Source organism: Corticium candelabrum, chromosome 4 (assembly GCF_963422355.1).
Source record: "Corticium candelabrum chromosome 4, ooCorCand1.1, whole genome shotgun sequence".
Taxonomy (NCBI): Eukaryota; Metazoa; Porifera; class Homoscleromorpha; order Homosclerophorida; family Plakinidae; genus Corticium; species Corticium candelabrum.
Window position 1 is genome coordinate 3332644 of NC_085088.1, and position 13494 is coordinate 3346137.

Below are 13494 nucleotides of genomic sequence, written 5' to 3' on the forward strand. Positions count from 1 at the left end.
ATGACTTCAGGGCACTGCTAGGGTAAATGTATACCAAGTCATACTGCTAGCGCTTTAGAGGTTTTTTAGTTTACTTTTATTTTAACTATAGATATATTAGTTATTTAATTTCTAAGTTTTTAACAGAAACTTTCGGGCAATCGTCGACACAAAAAGTGTCGCAAAAGTGCAATTTTTGAACTAATTTTTAGTCACCGACAGGACCAGCTGCTTTCGTGCTGAAATAGACCTCTGGTGACTAGAAAAGAGTGGTCCGGTACTACCTGGACTGGATCCTACAGCGCTAGCATTTGCATGTTCTGATGGAAAAAGCACTCGAGATCACGTGGCCGCGAGATTACGTCACTTGAGTCACCCGTCTTTCTTGTCGTCTGTATGCGAGAATAAAGAAGCGTGAGCTTATCGCTAGAGACATGAACTCAAGGGGAGTACGTTGTATAGTAGAAATAAGCACCAACCGATACGTGATACTATTGTATCAGTGTTCAATTCTGATTAGCCGGACATCCAGTTTCTAGCCATGCAGTTAATCTTTTTGTACTGTCAAAGTATACTGAACTAGCAAATGGTCAAATCCATTCCTAGATCGACATTCGAATATATCGAAAATGAAACTCTGGAGCTGCTAATCGCGGACTGTTTCTGCACCAGTCTGGGAAATTCTCCTTCTGTCTGACTCCGGGAAAATATATCCGTAATCCGCGTTCACCTCTTCCTTCGATTCTCTACGTCGAAAAGGAAGCAGTGCAGGAGTGTGACCACTAGAAATTGAGGGCTAAACTTCACGATGTTACGAGACATGACCATTTTATGGACACGCCCACTTTTATAGACTCCTAATTGACCGATATGGTAGAATCAGTGGCAGATCCAGACTGGAAAAAAGGGCGCGGTGCATATACTATTTCTAAAGCTTTGGTCCTCACGCGAATTTACAGTCCACAATTTTATTACCTCGCCTACAAATGGTTGGCTGTCTAGCTCATGCCACTCTACGCTCCTGAGCAGTGCACGCCCATCTAGCAACTTGTCAAGACGACTTCTTCATCATTCATGACTAATTAAAGGGGAGTGGCACTAGTAATGTGCTAACGTCGCTATACGCGCTCAGACGCAACATGCGCGACGCACGAGTGCCAGCGTCATATTGTAAACAGAAGCATGTAAAGTGTTTGCCATCTCGGCGCCAAGACATGCACCCGGTAAATAACCGGACGTCCGGTTAATTGTATTACAAGGTCGCTATAGATAGACAGCAAGCCAGTTGGAACTGCGTGACCGAGAGAAAGGTAAAGATCAGTTTCGTGCAAGTTATAAAGTACAGTAACAATGTTACGACGGATGGTGATGTGACTACCTAACGCTGTTTCCATTTTTAGTTGTGTCAGATTAAAACATATTTATACTTGAGTGCTTGAGGATTGACACGAGACTCTAGCGTACGTTGTGTGCTCTGGTTCATGATAATTACGTGGGATTCTAACAACTTCAGGAAAGTGGTCGTCTGCAAAAAGCAATTCTTCAATGAGTCAAGACAGTGAGGTAATATTGTAGACTCTAGAATTTGTGACTAGGATGCATGCCTATATATGCTAGTGTACGTCTGAAAAACAGAAAATAGGCCAACCTTGCCAGTTTACAGTCATGCCACTATGGCGTGCCATTTGTGTCAAAATTAGACAATGAGATCAGGCGATGAGACCATGCGATGAGACCATGCGATGATACCATAAGATGAGGCGATGAGACTGTAATATGAGACTGTAATGTGAGATTGCAATATGAGACTGCATCAATATTGTGAAATATTTGTTTTATGGCGAACGTTTGAGTACTAGGACCGACTATATACAATATGTTTGTGACAACACTTGTACATCCAACTGCAGCAGCCTCTAATATCCCATATTTCTAATTAATAAGTTCTACGTTCTTATTCAACAGGTCAGTCTACCATTGTCACGCCCTTATATCACCAACGCTCCAGGAAAAACCGTTTACGTCTACGGTGTGATATTACCCGATCCGGTCCACTTTGATATTGATCTGTTTACGACTCCAGAAGGAGACGACAGCGGAATCGCCCTTCACATCAGCGTTCAATCTGCTAAAAACGCTGTCTTTTTTAATTCTGATATCGACGGTGTTTGGAGTAAACAGATGAAGGCAGATACATTTCCATTCCAAACAGAACAAAAGTTTTTGCTCACCATAGCAACCACAGAAGAAACATATGACATCAAAGTGAACGAAACACATCTTTATTCCTTCCAGCACAGAGTGCCGCCACAAGATGTGAAACGCTTTGCCATTAGTCAACAATCAGAAGATGGAGTATCATCTGTCAGGATTACTCGATTATTAGTAACAGTAAGCTGAGAAAATTATTAGTGTGCGCTTATGCGTGGCGTGTATGCATGTTTGTTCATATAATTCCTGTATGCATGTCTACATGTTTGAAATGATGTCAACTTAAATTTATTTAATTATTAAAATATATGAAGCTGAGGACATTTGTAAAACAAAAAGGTGAAAGGTAAAAAGGTCATGTTATTCGTCTTTATTGAAGCCATTAGAATATCTAAAACTATACCAACTTTATCTAGAGAGATATGGTACGGTTAATTATAACAATACACGTGCATGATAAAATGTAGTTTGAATATATTTATTTACAGTTACGTGCAGTACACTACTAATAATAGTAATAATACATACTTTGTCATTTTGTCTATTTGTTTTGTCAGAAAATTTTTATCATTGTCACCAAGTAGCATAAAGATATCATTAATTTGTTTTGCTGTCTATATAGGGTTCCTGGACTCTTTCTTCACTAGAAGGTGAGATAATAGTATTCGAAAGCAGAGCTGCTTCAACTGTTTCCAACAAATACATAAAGGTCAACAGTGATCAAACAACTGTTGTCACTACCGATAGCACATCACAAGCTAAAGGTGACTTATACGAACTCTGTGTCTATACGAACCAATGACTCTGATCACTATATATCGTCTATTTCATTACGTATAGTTCGATTTACGGTCACTGGTTACGAAAATCCGTACAGCTTCAGAAACAATAAATTTACTGACAAGTACCTGACAATCAAAGAGAATCAACTCTATGCGGTATGACCACGTGACCATGTTTCTTTAATTGTCTTTATTTATTGTTAATTAATTTCAGGATCTTGAGACTGACTATGCTAAATTCAAAGTCACACAAGACAATGAAGGATACTACATTTTTGAGTCTAACGAAACGGAGGGAAGCTATATTGGCGTTAGCCAATCAGGAGATATTGTACCACCAGAGGAAGTAGAGGGCGAAGAATCCAATTTCTACAACGGGTACACTAACATCGAGACGGCACGTGGTCTCTGCAAGTTCATGTAGAGAACTGGATGCAAACATCGGTTGACATCTATAGTTCGAAGTGTGAATGTGTGCGTGTGTGTCTGTTTGTGTTAGTTTGTTGTTGTTATTGTTGTTGGTGGTGAGTGTGTGTGTGTGTGTGTGTGTGTGTGTGTGTGTGTGTGTGTGTGTGTGTGTGTGTGTGTGTGTGTGTGTGTGTGTGTGTCTGTTATAGCATATAAAATATATCTGCGACAGTACGAGTGTAAAGTCGCTCACGCGTTCTAGACATGTACTGTACAATATACAGACGTCTACTAATCTCATACTAACACGAACTTTCATTTTCTATGATTGTTCAACAAAAGTCATGCCCATTATTTCAAAAATTTCAATGTTTGATTAGTAGCTGTGTATGTAAGTTCTGGCAATTCTATAGACGGTTTCTTACGCCCACTTTCTCAACCGAGGCAAACATCCTCATGCCTAGTTTAGATAATACGTCACAGTTTGCATTTGCTCTTGTTTACCATGACGCTACCAAACGTTTTAATACGCGTCTGCCCACATCTCAAGAAGCTTTTGCTCTCCAGACGTGGAAATTGTGCTAGCAGCATGATGGTATGGAGCTTGTGGATTTTAACTAAGTTAGATGTCCAATATTTGCGTTGACGTTCACGTACCCTAATGAGGGAAAACCGTCAATGGTAATGTGGATGTCACGTGACCACAACCTACACTTGCATTCTCCTATCCGTATTGACATTCATGCGCATTACTTACGCTAATGACCAATCAAGTGTACGTATGACAGAAATATCAATGATAAATGTAGACGCACAGCTATACACTAAAACATTTGTTTTAGACCTTCTAAGTAGAGTTCACGCCTCGCTCCTAAGGATGTAATGTGCTATATCAAAAACAAACAAGTCTAACAGCATAAGATTGTTTTACCTAGATTAACAGCACAAGATTGTTTTACCTAGATCAACACATCATTTGTAAATGCCATGAGATCTCACGAACAAAGAAGAGACGTCTGCCGTGTCTGCTGCGATATCTTGTTGGATGGCATGAAACCACGACTCTTTGATTCTTCGGCAGGCCGCTAGCTAGTCTAACCGCTCGACCAGTTGTCAAAGATGATGGTCTAGCGACGCTGCTGTGCATGTCCTGTCACCGCAGGCTTGAAAATATCAAACAACTAAAGCTGAAACTAAAACTAAGATGTGTGCGTGCACTAGAGTCTTCATCATGGCTCTGGCGTACACATAGTCGCCCACGAGGATTTCACACGCGCACAATCAGCGTTAGTGCACATAGCCTAACCAATTACTGCTAAACCAATCAGAATTTACAACCGACATTCCGGTTGTAAGGAGCTGATTGGTTTAGAAGGCTTTTCTGAAATCATTTTAGTATCGACTTGGTCCAGACTAGAGTTCTCGTGCTTCGCGCGCTCTCTGGTCTGGAAGTTCGAGGCTAGCATGCGTTGGCTCTATCGCTAATCACGTGACATTTTAACTGAGCTCCAAGACAAAACGGTCGTCTACAAAAGAACGTCTTCGATGAGTGAGGTACGTATGACAGTAGATTCCAGAAGTTAAGTGATCACAATGCCTTAATTAGCCTAAAAGTTTATACAGAAAATGGGCAGACGTGGTCGTTATGCATGGCAACTGTACCTATGATTGAGACATTTAACATTTTGTCCATTGACTGTTATTTTTTTGCATAAAGTTAGCGCTTGCTATCAGTAGAGTAAACGTTTAAATAAACAATCTGTCTGTCTGTCTGTCTGTCTGTCTGTCTGTTTGTCTGTCTGTCTGTCAAATTTTCATATATTTTTATACATCAAAGCTAATACAGGTGAAACTAAAGTAACAGCTAATGAACAACAAGTGTCACAACTACAATTACAATTACACAAATAACAATTAGCATTAAAAAGCTCCCCTACGGAGCCTACAAACCGAAATTTAGTTTACTGAATTGAAAGTTGAACAACATCTAAACTCTGGTCAGTATTCTGTCCATATGTTACTCTGATCATCTTTCTAGCCAACACCGAGGCATTGCAACGCTGAAGTTGTACTGACAAGCGTCTTCTCCAATGTGTTTTAAAATCTGAGGGATTGTTTCTTCCTTCTTCATCTCTATATAGTTTGGAAAGTTTATTGAGGAACGTTGATGCTTCTTCTCCCCACCCACCAAAGTGCTCGAAAACTAGTGGAATAAGGGTAGGAGTGTACCCTCCAGGCAACTGCTCTTGAGAATATTTGTTATGTTTGATGTCTTCTCTTCTTCTTGCTGCAGCTCCATCCGTAGTTGCTGCACTTCGCAGAATGTCCTGGCTCCAGGGGTGAGCAAGGGCCACATCAAGCTCGACATTTCCCCCACATGTTGAGTCAAACACAACAATGTCTGCTCTATTGTTGGATGTTGTATATCTATCTTTTGGTTCAATTTGATGCTGGCATTGTAGACTGCTCATGCATTCAGACCAGCACAAAACAACAGAATTGTGAGACCAAACTGGGCCTCCACCCATTTTGCATGTTAGTAAATGGTATCCTTCGACATCTAGTGACTTTCCACATTCACATTTAGTGGCCCAAGGTGGTAAAGACAAAGGTAGACCCAATCTGAGAGAAGCCGCCAAGACAAAATTGCCAGATGAAAGTGCAAACTTCTCTGAAGATGGAATGGAATCTAACCATGCTCCTGCTCCTTTACCTCTAATTGAACGCAATCGTGCTGCATCTCGGTTAGAACCAGTTTCAATCAACTGATCTGCTTTCGATTGTACAAATTCTGTTGTTAGACGATGTTGCAACTTTTTTGTGTTAGGCAACAAATCTGACAACGTTGAAATATCTTTGAGATGGTGTTCTAAAGTTAGCCCAATATCACTCGCATGATTAGATGATGTCACTAAAGAGTTGACTTGATCTTGAAGAGCAGGAAAGCGATCAGGCAATAGCTTAAGAGAATGTGCCCAGCTGGCAACAAAAGCAAAGGGTGCCACTTCGTTTAGGGAAGTCATACCAAAACCTCCTAGTCTTACTGGCAATGTTGCTTGCTTCCACATATTTCCAGTGATGTCAACATTTCCTAGCAAACAAGAGAAGGTAGATTTTGTTTGCTTGTCGTGGATAGTAGCTGCCTGTGCCAGTGTTTCTGGACACGTTCCTCTTGCTAAGTGATTTAGCCGTGTGGTATGACAGTATCTAAGAAGCAACATGGATGCTTGCACATTATCCAAGTCGACAAGCTGTCTACAAAGATCATTCCCTTTTTCTGCAATAGTGGAACATGCTCGTGCAACATATTCACGTTTCCCAATTGGTGTTCCTGTCTGTCTGTCTGTCTGTTTGTCTGTCTGTCTGTCTGTCTGTCTGTATGTATGTATGTATGTATGTATGTCTGTATGTCTGTATGTCTGTATGTCTGTCTGTCTGTCCGAGTGTCTGTCTGTCCGAGTGTCTGTCTGTCCGAGTGTCTGTCTGTCTATCTGTGTGTCTGTGTGTCTGTCTGTCTGTGTGTCTGTCGGTCTGTTTGTCCTTCTGACTGTCTGTCTTGTCTGTGCACACTTTCTTTGTTTGTTGGTTTGTTAGAAATACCCATCTAAATCAAACTCAACAGTACATGTATACCTAACAGTTAAACAAACCAATTGACCTCAGGTTGCGTGGAGTTCCGACTCACTAGATGGTAAAAAATTTATAATGATGAGCAGAGTTGCACCTAAAAAATAGTACAACGATCGTCACTAGTCCTCGCATTGGGAAAATAGGTATACACACATACGTTTACGTATCTATACGCGATTCTATACTCCTTGTTCAGCAATCGTCCATCTCATTACGTCTAGCTCAATTCAGAATGTCAAGAAACGATACCTATGAGTCTGATGTATGGAGCCTAAGAAACGTCATATGATGACAATTTTTTGACAATTGGAGAAGATAATCTGACTCTTGTATGGCCGCATACTATTACTCAATTAATAAATTTATTTTTTATCTTTTTGTTTTTACTTTATAATAACAGGGTTCTGACAATCCGGATTATCCAAATGTTACATATTTTAGGGTCATGCAAACAATTACCAATTACTTCAAGATTCAGTCTGTACGTGATCAAGAAGACTACATCGGCGTCGACGACAAAGGCGAGATCATGCGACCAAGTGAAGTCAAACCCTACCAATGTAGGTCAAACTTCTACAACAGTTACAATAAAGATCGTTTTGCACCTGCCCGCGATTGCTAGCTCGCGTAAATAGCCGGGTGCGTGTTAGACCTAGCGAGTAATTAGTGCGAAGTCCGAATGAGTGCATGCATGTGTGTAGTCTAGTTACAGAAAGCTTGATTGGCGTAAGCTTAGTAGCCTTTATTAATGTTGTGTGCACGAACGGCAGGCTTGCACAATATATTTAGCACCGATTTGCGCAATACGGTGCAGGAAACTGACAGTCTGATCGAGATTGTTCAATGGCTTTTCGTATTCATTTATGTTTTAGTTAAGAAATTATACTCAGGGTTTTATACGGAAATTTAGATTGGTAGAAAATTATTCAAAAATGGTACTGTAAGGCAACGCTCACTCTTTGTATTGATATTAATTGGGTCTAATACCATGTCTTCCACTAGCAGACATCACAACTAAGACTCGGAATTGTCTGACAGAGAGAACTTGAAATATCTCATAAGAATACCAGTTGAATATCCCGATTTAAGTAGCCAATTTAAATGGCAATTGTTGATGTGTTTGCTACTATTAAAATTAGAAGCCAAGCCAGCTATATACGTATAACTAAAGTCGTAAACAGAAGTTACATGTATTCTACATATTCGATTATATGTTTGATTAAAATTAGTACTGTACAAGTGTATAGTCTAGAATAATTGTATGTTTATTTGGAAACTAGAATAATACAACATCCGGGAATGTTTTAATACTCACGTGACGTCTTTTGGTTGGGCCACAGCAAGTGCCTACAGCACGAATTCTTCGCGAACGCAGAAAGAACGTGAGTTACTTAAAACTTAAATGTGCGCACGCTACTAAATCCAATACGCAGATCATGGTTCGGAACTTCCTGTTAGTATAGAGTGTACACAATAGATTACAGTACAATGCACAAGTGTTGTAGGTGCGGCCCACGCATCCGCTCCAGTGACATGATAGAGAACATTTTGTGCTTATAGATATTTCTTTAGTTTGTTTCAGTTCAATTGTGTCTGCAACGTACAGTAGAAGTGTTTTAGGATTTAGTGTAGAATGATATTTTTGCGCACGCGCACAACGAACAGTTTGCTTATACATGTACCCGTCTCTTATCAGCTGTCTCCTTTCCATAGACCTGACCTGTAGCACGTGTAATTGCTTTTTGATTTTGACTGTTACTAAAATGAGAGAATTAGTGGCATTGGGTTCCAGGTTTTTGACACAAGATATCTACACTCGCATAATTTATATTAATTGCTAGTGGGCTGATATTGGGATAATTAATATCAATGCATCTACCCACTTTAATATAAAGTTTTATTATTGCGGCGTTCACATGCAGATCTACAAAGTATTAATTAGCTAACTTAGCACCGCTTTGCGATAATATTAACTAATGTTTACGTCGTGCAGATGAAGACTACTTTCCTTTCGTTTGCTATCATCATCATCATTACTCTCGTAACTACTGGAAAAGCAGCTTGTCATAACGTAAGGTGTTATTATGTTTGTGAACACAAAATTTATTAATAGAACGTCTAGTTTGTGGGCGGCGGAATTAACCGGTTCGGGCCATTGTCGGACTACCTTCCAAAAACCTTTCGTCGTTCGTCCATCAGCGTCTAGACTTCCTGTCTAGGGTAAAGTAATTATAATTCTTGTACTCAATTCAATATATATTTACCATAGACTATTGCGCATCACATATTCGAGTTGCTAGTGCGCATATTCAATTGCAATCGCAAATTTTAGTCAATAAAAACTGTTTAGTGTGCGCTAGTTGAGTACTACTTAACACGCTACTTTATTGTCAGAATAATTATAAAAGGAGACTCGACATTGTGGCTATTCAACTGTCTAATATTGTTAACAGGTCTGTCCAACATTGTCTCGTCTTCTCACCATTCGTCCAGGAAACAGTATCTACGTTCACGGTCACGTACCTTGCGACTCCTGCAACTTTGATATCAATCTCTACACAAGTCCAGCAGGAGACAACAGCGATGTCGCTCTCCGCATTGGCGTTCAATTTGATGCAAAGGCCGTTATTTTAAATTCTAGGAGAAACGGATGCTGGGGAAGGGTGATAACAGCAGACGCGTTTCCGTTTGAAAGTGGAAAGAGATTTCTACTCACCATCACAACGACAACTAGAACTTACGAAGTCAAAGTGAATGGAACGCTTTTACATTCTTTTGTCCACCCGTTGCCGCTACAATGTGTGATACGCTTTGGTATCAATCAAGCTCCATGCATTGGAAACCTAACTGCGCTGGCGAATGTAAGATACTGTACAGTTAGTAGAGAAGTGTTTGCGTGTAGAGATTCGCGTGTGTACAATGTGTGCGTGTGTGTAATGTGTTTTGTCTGTCCGCCCGTCCGTTTGTCTGCCCTGTCTATCTGTTAGTCTGTCTGTCTGTCTGTTAGTCTGTCTGTCTGTCTGTCTGTCTGTCTGTCTGTCTGTCTGTCTGTCTGTCTGTCCAATACATATATTTGAAACATGAATCGAGCAACTGTCTGTATGTATGTATGTCTGTCTGTCTGTCTGTCTGTCTGTATGTATGTATGTATGTATGGATGGATGGATGGATGGATGGATGGATGTATGTATGTATGTAGGTCAAGTCCATTAGTTAATGACTTTGTTGTATGCAAGGACTGATTAAATTTTTAGCATATGTACAAGTAGAATTTGTTGAGAATATATTGTCTGTCTGTCTGTCTGGTTGTCTGGTTGTCTGTCTGTATGTCTGTCCGTCTGTCTTTATGTCTGCCTGTCTGCATGTCTGTCTGTCTGTAGAGAAAGAACCAAGAAATCTATCGTCAACACTAAGGATCGCCCAGAAATTACATTCTTTGATGCGGAATCAGGACAAAATCTAGATGTCGACATATCATTGGCACACCCATGGAGTCAAGGCATTCTAAAACGATCCAGCAAGGAGGATGGGTTTGCTGACCGCACAAGAGAAAAGAAGAAGACCAATAAGTACACAGGAGAAATTCTACCAGGAGGAACGTCATCGAAATGTATCCCACTAGTGTTTGAGCACTTTGGTGATGGGGTCTGCAAGCCGATGCCTTTTTACACACTCTCTCAAAACAGTGCAGCCGTATTGAGGAAGACCCCTTTCGTAGTACAGAACAATTCAAAACTTTTTGGAGGAAACGCTTCTCTTTGGTTCTTCAAAGATACAACGCAAAAGTAATCCTCAAAAAGTGTCAAAAGTTTCAGAAACAAAGAATGACATGGACAAGCTTTTTGACTTTAATGTACAGATCCAAGTCCACTAATGTTTTAGAGTATTTCGCTGTGAAGGACTGGTTCATCATAGAAGTTTAGAATGTGTACAAGTTCAGGATCTGTAACAATAAAATAATCTGTCTGTCTGTCTGTCTGTCTGTCTGTCTGTCTGTCTGTCAAATTTTCATATATTTTTATACATCAAAGCTAATACAGGTGAAACTAAAGTAACAGCTAATGAACAACAAGTGTCACAACTACAATTACAATTACACAAATAACAATTAGCATTAAAAAGCTCCCCTACGGAGCCTACAAACCGAAATTTAGTTTACTGAATTGAAAGTTGAACAACATCTAAACTCTGGTCAGTATTCTGTCCATATGTTACTCTGATCATCTTTCTAGCCAACACCGAGGCATTGCAACGCTGAAGTTGTACTGACAAGCGTCTTCTCCAATGTGTTTTAAAATCTGAGGGATTGTTTCTTCCTTCTTCATCTCTATATAGTTTGGAAAGTTTATTGTTTATTGTCTGTCTGTTTGTCTGTTTGTAGGTCAAGGTCTTTAGTTAATGACTTTGTGGTTTGCAAGGCCTGATTTGTATTTATTGCAATTGCAAATTATTTTAACCTACGATGCATACTATATGTATACACGGATGTGTGTGTATCTACGAACTTTCTTATGTAATTAATAAAATAAATTATTTCAAAATTGATGAATATTTGTTTTATGTCGAACGTTTGAGTACTAGGACCGACTGTATACGATATGTTTGTGACAGCTCTTGTACATCCAACTGCAGCAGCCTCTAACATCCCATTTTGCTAATAAGCTGTACGTTCTTATTCAACAGGTCAGTCTCCCATTGTCACGCCCTTATCTCACCAACGCTCCAGGAAAAACCGTTTACGTTTACGGTGTGATATTACACGATCCGGTCCACTTTGATATTGATCTGTTTACGACTCCAGAAGGAGACGACAGCGGAATCGCCCTTCACATCAGCGTTCAATCTGCTGTAAACGCTGTCTTTTTTAATTCTAAGATCGAGGGCGTGTATGGCAAACAGGAGAAGGCAGATACATTTCCATTCCAAGCAGAACAAAAGTTTTTGCTCACTATAGCAACCACAAAGGAAACGTATGACATCAAAGTGAACGAGACACATCTTTATTCCTTCAACCACAGAGTGCAGCCACAAGATGTGAAACGCTTAGCCATTAGTCAACAATCAGAAGATGAAGTATTATATGTCAGGATTACTCGATTATTAGTAACAGTAAGCTGCGAAAATTATTAGTGTGCGCTTTTGCGTGGCGTGTATGTTTGTTCATATATTTCCTGTATGCATGTCTACATGTTTGGAATGATGTCAACTTAAATTTATTTAATTATTAAAATATATGCAGCTGAGAACATTTGTAAAACAAAATATGAAAGGTAAAAAGGTCATGTTATACGTCTTCATTGAAGCCATTAGAATACCTAAAGCTATAAAACTTTATCTAGAGAGATATGGTACGGTTAACAATACACGTGCATGTTAAAATGTAGTCTAAATATATTAATTTACAGTTACGTGCAGTACAGCACTAATAATAGTATTAATACATATTTTGTCATTTTGTCTAGTTGTTTTGTCAGAAAATTTTATCATTGTCACCAAGTAGCGTAAAGATATCAATATTTGTTTTGCTGCCTATATAGGGTTCCTGGACTCTTTCTTCACTAGAAGGTGAGATAATAGTATTCGAAAGCAGAGCTGCTTCAACTGTTTCCAACAAATACATAAAGGTCAAGAGTGATCAAACAACTGTTGTCACTACCGATAGCACATCACAAGATAAAGGTGACTTATACGAACTATACGAACCAATAACTCTGATCACTATATATCGTCTATTTCATTACGTATAGTTCAATTTACGATTACTGGTTACGAAAATCCGTACAGCTTCAGAAACAATAAATATACTGACAAGTACCTGACAATCAAAGAGAATCAACTCTACGCCGTATGACCACGTGACCATGTTTCTTTAACTGTCTTTATATATTGTTAATTTCAGGATCTTGAGAGTGACTATGCTAAGTTCAAAGTCACACAAGACAATGAAGAATACTACATTTTTGAGTCTACCGAAACGGAGGGAAGCTATATTGGCGTTAGCCAATCAGGAGATATTGTACTACCAGACGAAGTAGAGGGCGAAGAATCCAATTTCTACAATGGGTACACTAACTAACATTGAGACGGCACGTGGTCTCTGCAAGTACATGTAGAGAACTGGGTGCAAACATTGGTTGACATCTATAGTTCGAAGTGTGAATATTTGCGTGCGTGCGTGTGTGTGTGTGTGTGTGTGTGCTTGTGTGTGTGTGTGTGTGTGTGTGTGTGTGTGTGTGTGTGTGTGTGTGTATGTGTGTGTGTGTGTGTGTGTGTGTGTGTGTGTGTGTGTGTGTGTGTGTGTGTGTGCGTGCGTGTCTTATAGCATATAAAATATATCCCATGACAGAATGCCGCGGCGAATCAGCTGCATATCTATTACGTTTCTCGCGTTAGTGACGCTTCGAGATCGAGACAAAAGCGCCGCGAGATCGTTCCTTGTCGATGGCGAGTCGAAGCGTATTCATTGTGAAGTTTCGTCGCAAAT

At 39.7% G+C, this 13494-nt stretch overlaps 3 protein-coding genes across 5 annotated transcripts; 2 read left to right on the forward strand and 1 right to left on the reverse strand.

Annotated features, from left to right (window-relative positions):
* Positions 1-1221: 1221 nt before the first annotated feature.
* On the forward strand, positions 1222-3752 carry LOC134178700 (uncharacterized). Of its 2 annotated transcripts, none has more exons than XM_062645583.1 (6): positions 1222-1289; positions 1380-1542; positions 1945-2370; positions 2813-2954; positions 3031-3128; positions 3187-3752. In XM_062645583.1, exons 2-6 carry the CDS (start codon positions 1525-1527, stop codon positions 3394-3396), a joined length of 894 nt encoding a protein of 297 aa, XP_062501567.1. In that variant the 5' UTR covers positions 1222-1289; positions 1380-1524; the 3' UTR covers positions 3397-3752. The 2 variants fall into 2 exon arrangements, with proteins under 2 accessions (XP_062501567.1, XP_062501568.1); XM_062645584.1 differs by having other exon boundaries at positions 1281-1318.
* Positions 3753-4881: 1129 nt separating this feature from the next.
* On the forward strand, positions 4882-13357 carry LOC134178849 (galectin-4-like). 2 transcript variants are annotated; one of them, XM_062645756.1, is made up of 9 exons: positions 4882-4934; positions 7452-7570; positions 8291-8392; positions 9004-9081; positions 9464-9871; positions 11694-12119; positions 12548-12689; positions 12758-12855; positions 12910-13357. In XM_062645756.1, exons 4-9 carry the CDS (start codon positions 9004-9006, stop codon positions 13084-13086), a joined length of 1329 nt encoding a protein of 442 aa, XP_062501740.1. In that variant the 5' UTR covers positions 4882-4934; positions 7452-7570; positions 8291-8392; the 3' UTR covers positions 13087-13357. The 2 variants fall into 2 exon arrangements, with proteins under 2 accessions (XP_062501740.1, XP_062501741.1); XM_062645757.1 differs by having other exon boundaries at positions 11694-12083.
* LOC134178926 (uncharacterized) lies at positions 5164-6155 on the reverse strand. Its single transcript, XM_062645841.1, has one exon. The coding sequence runs from the start codon at positions 5906-5908 to the stop codon at positions 5342-5344; it is 567 nt and encodes a 188-aa protein (XP_062501825.1). The 5' UTR covers positions 5909-6155; the 3' UTR covers positions 5164-5341.
* Positions 13358-13494: the final 137 nt, after the last annotated feature.

Coding starts and splice junctions, on each gene's coding strand:
- LOC134178849 (XM_062645756.1), top strand. CDS start 9,004: ATGAAGACTACTTTCCTTTCGTTTGCTATCATCATCATCATTACTCTC. Junction 9,082..9,463: donor GAAAAGCAGCTTGTCATAAC/GTAAGGTGTTAT, acceptor TATTGTTAACAG/GTCTGTCCAACATTGTCTCG. Junction 12,690..12,757: donor TAGCACATCACAAGATAAAG/GTGACTTATACG, acceptor CATTACGTATAG/TTCAATTTACGATTACTGGT.
- LOC134178926 (XM_062645841.1), bottom strand. CDS start 5,908: ATGGGTGGAGGCCCAGTTTGGTCTCACAATTCTGTTGTTTTGTGCTGG.
- LOC134178700 (XM_062645583.1), top strand. Junction 2,371..2,812: donor TTACTCGATTATTAGTAACA/GTAAGCTGAGAA, acceptor CTGTCTATATAG/GGTTCCTGGACTCTTTCTTC. Junction 2,955..3,030: donor TAGCACATCACAAGCTAAAG/GTGACTTATACG, acceptor CATTACGTATAG/TTCGATTTACGGTCACTGGT.